This window comes from Chenopodium album, chromosome 5, assembly GCF_948465745.1.
Source record: "Chenopodium album chromosome 5, dcCheAlbu1.1, whole genome shotgun sequence".
Taxonomy (NCBI): Eukaryota; Viridiplantae; Streptophyta; class Magnoliopsida; order Caryophyllales; family Amaranthaceae; genus Chenopodium; species Chenopodium album.
The window spans coordinates 71,532,506-71,543,552 of record NC_137838.1 but is presented as its reverse complement, the minus strand read 5'-3'; the positions used below and the strand labels follow the sequence as shown (position 1 = coordinate 71,543,552).

The 11,047-nt window shown below is 34.6% G+C and overlaps 1 protein-coding gene across 1 annotated transcript; it reads right to left on the bottom strand.

The window, feature by feature from the left end:
- Window positions 1-302: 302 nt before the first annotated feature.
- On the bottom strand, window positions 303-10,223 carry LOC145630981 (target of rapamycin complex subunit LST8-1-like). The gene is made up of 10 exons (XM_081683094.1): window positions 9,828-10,223; window positions 9,504-9,605; window positions 9,045-9,157; window positions 8,891-8,960; window positions 8,265-8,342; window positions 5,241-5,357; window positions 5,041-5,135; window positions 1,754-1,836; window positions 1,600-1,659; window positions 303-633 (listed from the first exon to the last, which is right to left on the bottom strand). Exons 1-10 carry the CDS (start codon window positions 9,933-9,935, stop codon window positions 506-508), a joined length of 954 nt encoding a protein of 317 aa, XP_081539220.1. The 5' UTR covers window positions 9,936-10,223; the 3' UTR covers window positions 303-505.
- Between the last annotated feature and the right edge of the window lie 824 nt (window positions 10,224-11,047).

Here is an 11,047-nt window from a genome sequence, read left to right as displayed (position 1 = left end):
ATAACCCCAAATGGGGTGTACCAGAAGGATAGCCTAATGGGGTCTATGTACTCAATATTCTTTGTTTTTGCGTCTTAGGTTGTAATTTGCCTTTTATTTATGAAGTTCTCACTGTCTATGTTGCTAGTCATGTCGTGTTGTTTTGATTATTGTCAATCATCTATCTCATTACTTGGTGCATTGGTTAATGATTAAAAAATTTAGTCATGTAGTACATAAGTTATTAGTACTCCTTTGAGTTCGACAAGCTTCTCTAACCCCTTTCTGTGCAGCTTAACCTAAAAAAGCAGGAAAACAAAGTGAACGTTTTAAGGCTGAGCGTTTATTTTCAATAGAGAGCTCACCTTTTTTTTGGATGTGAAAATCAAAGTTCAACTCACCTTTCCAATGCTACGACAATCTATGAAAAGGAAAAACTATGTACACAAGAAGATCAGTCGAAATACAACCACCAAGATTAGGAACAAACTTATTTGTTACAAAATGGGAAGTTAACGTAAAAGGGTTATGAAGAAGACACTTCAGCTCCATCATTTAGAGCACAGCAAACAACAGCTTTGTGATGCCCTTGATATGTTTGGATGACTTCACCACTTGACATCGACCACAGCTTTGCACTTCCATCCGAGGAAGCTAACAAAATCAACATTGCAGTTTTAGTATCCAGGCACAGAATACATAAATACGGGAAAACATACACCTTTGAAAGAGGGTGTATACTTTTAACTCAAAAAAATAGGCATTCTCATTTACTCCTCTAAAATCACAATTCTATTTCAGGTTTCCATGATAATGAGACAACTTCAATATCTAGAAAAAGTTTGAACATCCCTATATTATAACCATTTCAATTTCAATATACATGTCTCGAAGAGGGAAATTTCTTATGGCGTGTTTGGTTGGTGAATAAACGGTGGTGATGGCTTAAAATTTATATGTAAACAAGGAAAGTTCATACCAGCTTTAAAAGGCAGTATGAAATCATATGAGGTAGCCAACCAAGACTCTCATTACAAATTGCAATGAAAATCAATAATTATTATCAGAATTTATCATTGCCCACCATTCCAACCGGTAATGACACCTTATATCAAAGAATTAAAAAAAAAATGCTACATTTATAATTTTTAAGGGAAAGATACAACCTACTTTGGTATGGTACACATGTAACGCCTATAATCGTTAAGGAAATTTTTGGCAATTTAGCTTAATTCTTTAGGAAAAGAAACCCCCACCCAAGCATATTAGCCTACTAGTCTTTAGGGGAGGGGGGGTGGGGAATATTAGTCTGCCCAATTATGTCCAGCATTAATCAGTCCTCATTGACCTCTTTTTTGGCAAAATCATCTCTCTTTAATTGTAATCACAGAAAAAGATTGTAATAGTTTAATTTAAAGCATAAAACTTAGGCATAGTAGATTAGAAATCTTGGCAACAACTGGGAAATAGTTGCGAAAAACTATATCCTCATTCACATGAAGGCCATAAGCTATCCACTCAAAAAATGTGTACTATGAGGCAGGACTTCTCTATGCAGAATGCCCATCAACAATCCAAATAAAACAAACTACTTATATTTCCATGGCTATGACAACTAACCTGTAATTAGGTAGGCACCATCTACAGAAAAAACACAGTCCCACACCCACCGTTCATGCCCTGGAAAAAATCAAGCACAACCATTGGTGAAAGATTAATGGGCAAGACTGAGCACTCTATAAGATCAAATACGAACATTAAAAGAGATAATTACCAGATAAAGTTTTCTCCAAGGTAAAACGGTTGTCAACATTCCATATCTTGACCGTATGATCAGATGATGTAGTTGCCAAGTATCTGTAGAACAAATTCACTCAGCATAAAAAAAAATATATGCTCGATAGTTGTTCCACTTTTACACTATTCACATGCTTTACTTTAACCTGATTATTATAATAACAAAACTTATGCTGTAAAATATTAGTGGAATTTTCTTTTCAACTACAAGTGTATTTTCGATTTATAGCTTTTATACTTGTTAATGAAAGAAAACTATAGATATTAATGATCAAATATTGGGATAAAAGTTAGTGGATTTCGGGCTTATAGCTGACCACAGAAGAGGAAAAACAGATTTGGATTAAAACAGATAGGCCAGAGAACATAAATATAAACAAGAAGATACATCTGCGACATTCCTATAGTTTCAAAGCTGAGAAAGATTGGAATAGGAAGACAATCCAGATTAGCAGCAATATAGTATTTTGTAGTGTGAATGAAAGTAGTCATAGAGTAAATGCCAATTGCCATTTGTCTTGTGTCTTGAAACAAAAGAATTTTATTTGCTTTTTCCTTCCTAAATTATGAGGTTAATAGTATATGAATTATGCAAAACTAAAAGTGCTGCGATTATTTTGAAATATATTGCTAGAAATTAGATCAATGACATCATTCTGCCAATTAGCCTTTTTTGCCAAACCCATGTATACTAGTCACCCCACAAACATGCTTACAGTCAATCACCAAGAGGAGGTTCCATCTCCACTTAGTTATGAAAGCACCTACTCAAGGATCAAGCTCCAGTTACTGGGAAAATATTTTCTGTCTCCACCTTCCTTTTGCTCCGTGTCAACATAATAAACTTTTATCCCAATAGTACTTTGATGTTCTATCTCTCTACATTCCATGTCACATTAACACTCGCCACAACCATCTCAGCCCTTCTTCCTGCGAGAATTTTACATGATGTTCCCGTTTGTATGCAGCTCTTTGCAGGCCTTGAAAAAAATCAGCACTATGAAGCTCCACTAAAGTACTGTGGTTACCGTTAAGGGCTATGGTCTCCAATATCCCATGGTCCTAATTCATTTGTGCAGCTTCCCTCCTGCTTAATAATCTCTTATTATATCTCTACACCCCTTTGAATTTTGTTATCCTCTTCGGTATTATTGTCAGATGTTAGTTAAAAGCCTTGTTGCTTCTACTAACTCCTCCTTGGCCTTGTCTCCTCCTCTATAGTAGCATTGCAGCTACGGGCCAAACTGTGCTTCCTTACCCTCTTCATTGCAGAGGTAAGCAAGCCTTCTCAAAATGCATTATAACTTACAGCAAAATAAAAATTGAAAAAAAAATATATAAATAAATCTTAACCAACTGCACCATTGCTGTCATTGTTCTTAGTATATTAAGTAATTTGGAGTCTCTTTTAATTTTTATATGTCCAATATAAAACAAATCCTAAAAGAACAAGGCCCCATTGCTGTCATTGTTCTTAGTATATTAAGTAATTTGGAGTCTCTTTTAATTTTTATATGTCCAAAATAAAACAAATCCTAAAAGAACAATGCCCCAATATCATGAAATTTATCTATATGATATATCCTTTGCACCAAAATTGCAATAGGCATGTTGTCCTCTAAGCTTTATTACCAAAGGGTAAATCTTACATTTGAGGCCAAAATAAGTAGAAAAGTGTTCCACTTGATTTTACTGGTTATTTTATACATAACCATCAATTTCATGGGTGTAAAAGGAGTTCTAGCTGAAATATCATAAAGCATCCTCCAGTAAAATCTTGTCTAGCTTACAAAATGACTTACAAAACAATTAGTTCACCTTCCCTTTTAGATTACCATGTTCTAGGACAGGTATTGTAGTTGTTAGCTTCATGGCCTCCACATCAACTGTATCATCTTTCACAGGTATGAACAGCTGAATTAGAGCTTTTTAACCTAGGGTTCGGTCCTTCGGTGTTTGATCAATATACTCATCCTCCTCAAGTCCTCATGAATAATTTTCAACATTCACCAACTTTCTGTTGATTTCATTAGCAATGGTTCTGACCCTTGTCCAGAAGACACTTGAATGTAATATTTTTTATCATCTACTGACACCGAAACTCCCCCCCCCCCCTCCACCTCTTTCTCTCACTTATCCTTTCTCTCTTCTTTGAACACACTCTTGAGGTCATGTTTCTGGTTCAAGGGGCATATGAAGATATCAAAATAGAATTCTTAGAAAGATAAAAGCTAAAATAAATTCTCAATAATATTCATTATAATTATTATCTAATCTCCTCCATTTACTGACAATCTGATTCTTTCTTCTCTGTTTCTCCTCTACCAAACTCCCTTGCTTTCCTCCTCAAGCTTTAACATACTCATTATAAAAGCAATTTCCCACCAAAGGATTTCCTTTGGTAAGTTCCTTAAACAAGAGTCGCAGACCAATATAGATGAGACAATGAGCACACAATAAAATCCCATGAACCAGGTGTACCATGACGTAACTAGGCCATATTTTTGCCTTATAAGAAACCACTTTCTCCTTAACATCGCCATCCCAAAAAAATTCTACCTCCTCTTTTACTCCACTTCCCACACGACTTTCTTGAATACAAGTCAAGTCTTTGTTCTTTTTACTCTCTACATCTCCCTTGCTCCCCCTTTTTTTTTTCAAGTATGTCGAGCACCACAGAAATTTTTAGGGAAATTTATTGATTCCTTTGAAAGATGAATGCTATACCTAGGACTCTGCAATGGTCCAGAACTGGACCAGACCAGACCGGAATTGGAATGGACCAGAACCAGAAACCAGGAATTACTTGGACTGGCAACGGGGACCTGATTATTCCAGTCCAGTTTTAGACTTGTTTGGTTATGTGAACTATCAATTAAAATAAACAGCTTATCTAGAATTAACTTTGAGAATCTATCTATGAAACCAATTTGGAAAAATCTTACCAAGTAACAGCATCAAGATTTTAATTAAAACCAAGTTAGGTGCATGAGTTCATTCCTACTCCTTTTCTATCCCTAAACTACAGCCATCAAGGATATATATCTATTCATGTGTATTGTTAAACATTATCAAAAACCTAAAGCAAAAAACTTATCATACAAAGGGTAACCCTACAAGCCAATACATGTCATTTGCCACACACCAATGCTTACACATATTGTTTATATCTACATTTGTTTGCAGTAAATTAAGCAACAATACTCATGGAACACCTTGAGAATGTGTAAGAAATTAAACACGAACTGCTCAGAGGACACAAACCTATTGGGTTCACAATATTCAGGCGAAAGAAGGCACTTAAGGATGTATCCTTTGTGCGCTTGAAGCCTGTGAAGTGGCTCAAAATTTGTCATTGTCTGCAATAGAAGAAATTCCAAGTTAGAGACCATCAAAGTTACACAGAGATTCTTCCTCAAAAAAAAAAAAAAAGGTACAAAGTGATTCATCAATGATTTAATCACCTGTGTCCCGCTCAACAAACGCCAAACAAAGCAAGTTCCATTATTATTTGCAGCAACTACCAAGGTTCCATCAAACATCACTGTCAAAGACCTTACAGCAGTATCCACTTCTGGTACCTGGGAGTTTAGATTTTTAGTTTAGTTGCATCTTTTAAATACCTTAATCACCCATTCTGGTATTTAGAAGCAAATGCCAACTAAGTGCTAACTACAAAGTACATCCATACTATGATATGTATCTGTTGGAGCCAGTTAAAACCATGCTTTACTAACCCTGACATACTCATACTTGTGGAGACATACACAATAGGATAACGATAGAATGGAGATGGAAGCATCGGCAGATCACATTTTGCACTACCCTCAGATTTCATGAAGAACGATAAAGATATAAATTTCAAAAATCAAATAAAGTTCTCTTTTCTCTAGTTACAGCAAACAATTTTTTTTTACTCATTCTCATCCAAATTTGAGTTACTCTAACCAACTTCTTTTCCCTAGCTTCTTAGTAGTCAGAGAAATAGATATAGGTGGTGTTTTGTTCAGCATATGGCATCAGGTATAAGGTCTGGTTATTAAATTTCATAATTCCATATTGTACTTTTTATATAAATAAATAAAATAAAATAAAAGAACCCTCAATTTCTCTCTCCCCTCCCCTCCCCTCTTCCCACTTTTACTTCTGCTTCCTCCACATATGACATTAGCCACCTTCTCCATACTTTGCTAAAATCAAACCTTTACCCTCCTCTACCTCTTCAGATCTTCATACTCTCCTCTGAATTCTCCTCTTTGATAATCATATAGTGTGTGAAAAGATTGACTATTGGTGATCGACTTCGCTCACCAAAATTCTCACAGTAAAAAAATACCGACAAAGGTGATTTAGTGAATGTAGCTAGGACCTTTTCTCCATCTTTGTATGCAACAATCTAGGACTTATTTTAGACAACTACGGATAGAGAAACCTTAGTGGGGTTTGGCAATTTAATCTACAACAAGCATTTTGGTACCTTTAAGAGACAAAGAAAGCCACTGTTAAAAGTGAGAGGCTTGAGAAAATTGTAAGTAAGTGTTCTAGTGTTCCACAATTGTATAGTTAGAGAAATTGTATACCATCTATTTTTGGGGTGAAGTCTTCTTGTATGAACTACTAGTCCTGTGATGTTTCACCATTTTAGGTTTTCCACTTTCCCATATACTTCTTGTGTTCCCTATTTTGGTTGTTCTTGTTTTGTTTCCATCTTAGATTACACAAAGAGGGAAGATACAATTTTTCAGCTTAGGAACAGATATTCCAAAACTCATTCCCTCTAATGAAGGATACATAACCAAAAAAAAAAATTACTTTATAGTTTATCAACTACTACTTTTTGTTTTGCAGTTGGAATGCTTTAGAACACGTCCAGGCCGAAAGAAGGTAAAAATTTTGAACTGTTGGAGAAGATATTCAAGCTTAGACAAAACACTTTGGCGTTAGACCTTTGAATCCATTGGACATGGAAAACAAAAACCAGAAAGATAAACATATATGCTTGAAATGGCTAGACAAACAAGGAAAAAGTTCAATGATATATTCGCTTTTGAACTAACAACCTCAATAACAGATGAGCAGATCACGAAATTGGCACTAGGGTTGCAAAGAAGCGGGCAAAGGTTTATATCCGACTCGTTGACATCCCTATCCATATTAGGTGAAGTCTTCTAGTAATCCTACTAATATTAATAATGGACGTTTAGCACTACTAGTCACGCGGGTTTTTGGTTTTCCACATTAACAAAAATTTATTGTGCTCTCTATTTTTTTATTATCGTTATATTTCCATCTTGATTACACAAAGAGGGGAAATACAGTTTATCCCAACGGGAGGAAGAATGACAATAGTGAAAGATGAAATAGGAGAAGAAAGGATCCGACTCCGACTCTTAGGATCCGTAAAGACCGTAATAAAAATTCCTTAGTGTTTTGGTGAGGACAAAAGAAATTCCTTTTTTTTTAGTAATAAAAGTTGATTCAGGGATAGGGATTAGATATAAACCCACCTCACTCCCTAGGGTATGAGAACTCGAGAGCTTCAAATCTTGTAGGTTGAGCTTATCACTTTTTTGCAAAAAATTCTAATTAAACACTAAGTACGGGCTTGATTCCAAACTCATACCTAAAACCAAAGATCTGTGAGCCAAAAAGCCCCTATAATAATCATAAATCACCTACCCTATGTCCTTGGAAGAATCTTAGAAACTTTTCTTTACATACCACCATTCTCTATCCTTAGATGACTCTTAAAACCCATAAGGTTCAAGCCAACAGCATACGTCACAATGCCTTTAACATTTAAGGTTAGGTCAGATGCAGTCATAGAATCTGCCAAATATGGAATATCAAAACAAGACCATAATCAAATTAGTGCCTCACAAACTATTTTTGTTGAGCTATGTTTTCGTGTTTTCTTCCTTCAATATTTTTTTTATCAAACACGACAGAAGGTGATTCAAACATGTTCCTCTCCACTATAGGCAACCAAAACATATGGGGTAAGTTAGGGGTTCCAATTCTTTCCCATTATGTTATTCTTCATTCTTTTGCCTTCCTTTGGAAAAATTAAATGGCCTTAAAAGCTAAAAATAACTAATGTATAAAAGAGATTGATACACTCATACACTACGATTTCATCTCATATGTTACCAAAATATAAATAAAAGGCCCGCTGGTTTGGAAATTAAAAAACAAAATGCATGCCGAGGTCTAAACAGAAGATATTCATAATGAGTAAAACCATGTACCCTAGAATAGAATTGCTCCATAATTTAAGAAGAAAGATTCACCAAGGACAAATACTCAAGGATTGTAAGGAAAGAGAACAAAAATTCACTAAGTGTTCAACACAGATAGATAAATCCAAAACTTTGAGTATAAACTATAGTATAAAAATTATACCAAGCAAAACCTTCTTTCAATAACCAAGCGTAAGCACTTATTCAAAAATTATATTGGTGTACCAGTTAGCAACACTAAATACCTACCAATTCACAGCTGCATGAATTTGCTGTCAAATCCCAAACCCGGATATTGCCATTCTGGTCTCCTGATATTAGTTCAGTCTGCAAAATCACCGTGAAGACAACATTGAATCTGGAACCAACCAGCAACAATTATGAACATTTTTTTTTTTTTAAATACTATGTATAAAGATGACTTTTCCACCCAAAAAAAAATATTACCTCTGTCTTGCAACAAAGGGTATTATTTGTGAGACATAAAAAAATTTTGTTGCAAATAATAAGAAATGGAGGTAGTACTTCGTATGAGCTAATAAGTGAAATTTGGTGATCCGTTAAGATGTAGCCATTTGGCAAATGCTATTTGTAACTTAACTTAACATTTGATACGGTGGAGCCAAAAGAAAATTCAGTTCACCACTTAATAACAGAACTATTGTTAATGTAGAGCGAACATGAATAATTAAAGTCTTAGCTCATTTTCCATAATAAGTTCTAAGAAAAGGTGTTAAGACTTAAGAGAGTCCACCAAATGGTATTATGCACTAAGTCAATACAAGTCATTCTCCATCGTCCAACATTGAATCAATTACCCAAAACTACAGATAAATCAAGCATAAAAGAGTTGAGAACAACAGCCTAAAATTAACCTGGTTTGGATGCAGGACAACAGTGTTCACAGCAGCGCGACTTTCATATTCCCTTTGACAGCCTGGAGCTCTGAAATCGTAACTCAATGTCTTTAGTCTTTACTTTATCAACTTCATTGTAACGAATCACAAAAAAAAGTATTCATGTTGTTACCTGAGGTCCCATATCTTCACTGTACCATCCTCAGAACCGGAATACATCCAATTTCCATTAGATGGAAACCCAACTGCCATAACATTATTTGTATGAGAATCATAACTCATCACCTGCCATTTTGATGACAAAGATACAATCCTACACCATCAATTCGAAGCAACTAACACAACCTCCCCCCCCCCCCCCCCTCCACCCCCACCTGCAAACACTCTATGTCACCTGGACTCTTCATTTTACCTCAAGTAACCGTGTTAGAACCTCAACAGTCCTACATGGGTACAGACCCTTCCACAATCCATTTTGCACCAAAAAATCGAAATTTTTCATAAACAAGCCGAGTCTAAAACTTGGGCACATACCCTTGTCCGATATGGGTTCCAAAGTCCAGGTAACATAGAACACCCACACATAAACACAATCACAATGGCATTAAACCTTCTGATCAAGGTATATTACCGGTTGAGGGTTGCTCGAATTAATATCGAACAATCGAATGTGAGGATTCCCAGCTGCAGCCAAATATCGCTTATCTGGGGTTATTTCAAGCCTATTAACTTGCTGTAAAACCAACAAAAGATCACATCTTTACACCAAAATTCATCCCATCATAAATTTAATATACACATATTCACCAAAATACAAATTATTCACACCATTTCACAAATATTGAAAATAATACAACGTAATTCAACGATTAATTCCAGAAATTTCTCAACTACATTAGATTAAAACAAATTAATTAATTAATTAAAATTACAATTAAAAAAAAAAAAGACTTACAGAATCTGGGTATTGAATATTACGATAGCATCTACCAGTTTGAGCCTCCCAAAATCGAATGGTGTGGTCATAGCTAGCAGTTGCAAGAATCACTGAGGGTTGACTCATCTTTAATTGCCCTCTTTCTTCTTGGATTTTTTTTTTTTTCTATTTGATTTAAGTTGATGAAAATTGAAGATGCTCAATTAAATTTAGGAGTACAGACATTTCAATTTTCTCCTTTTCAACATGAAATTAAAATCAAATTTGGATCATAGAAGAATTGAGAGAGAAGGAACAGAAAGGTGTAGGCATTAGGGTTTTATTGGGGTTTAATGATTTTCAATGGAAGTGAGATTCTGAATTTCTTCGCTAAACAAGATTAAGATTGAGCTTTGACATGAAAGACTTCAACAAGATTAAGGTTAGGGCTGATATTCTATTAAGCAACCTTGGCATGCTGGAACCCATGTTTAATAGTCACTAGGTTAAACCCTCTACACATGCACGGTTGTTGAATATTTATGATAATAATATAATTATATAAAAATTAATACCGAGTAGTGCATAAAATATATTAAAACAATTAAAACATGTGAAAGAAAATATTTATAGTTAAAATGTGCAAGTTGATATTTTAGAAAGTTTATTTTAGAATTTATATTAAAAAAAAGTCATAATCTAAATGCAATCTTTATTTTACTACCTCCGTTTTTTATTAGTTGCAACTTTGGATATTATTTGTGAGATATAAAATATTCCAAAGTTGCAACTAATACGAAACGGATGTAGTATATAATAATAACGATTTTTTTATAAAGTAATTTTAGCGGGAATTTTTTTAATAATATGTTGCCAAGTTTTCCTTCAGATTCGCTTTTAGTAGTATGTAATTGATTTCGTTACTAATTACTCGCTTAGTTCTATAGTTCTCCTCGTTTTGTTTGGCAGTAGCGGTTAGCATTTACACCAAGTCTAAACACTATACTCTAATAGGAAATATAAGTGTTTTGTAAGGTAGCTATTCGTGGTAGAGATAGTGTTGTAGCTTTTCTCCGACGTTACTAATGTTAACGTTTGAGGTAGCAAGTAGCGCTTGACAAATTTTTAGTTCTTTTTAACTACTACTACGTATTATCAATGGATTTTTATTTTTTTATTGCATTTTAATATTGCAACCATTATTTCTACTAAACATTCATACTACTAATGTTTAAGTATGTAGTATTAACCGCACATTG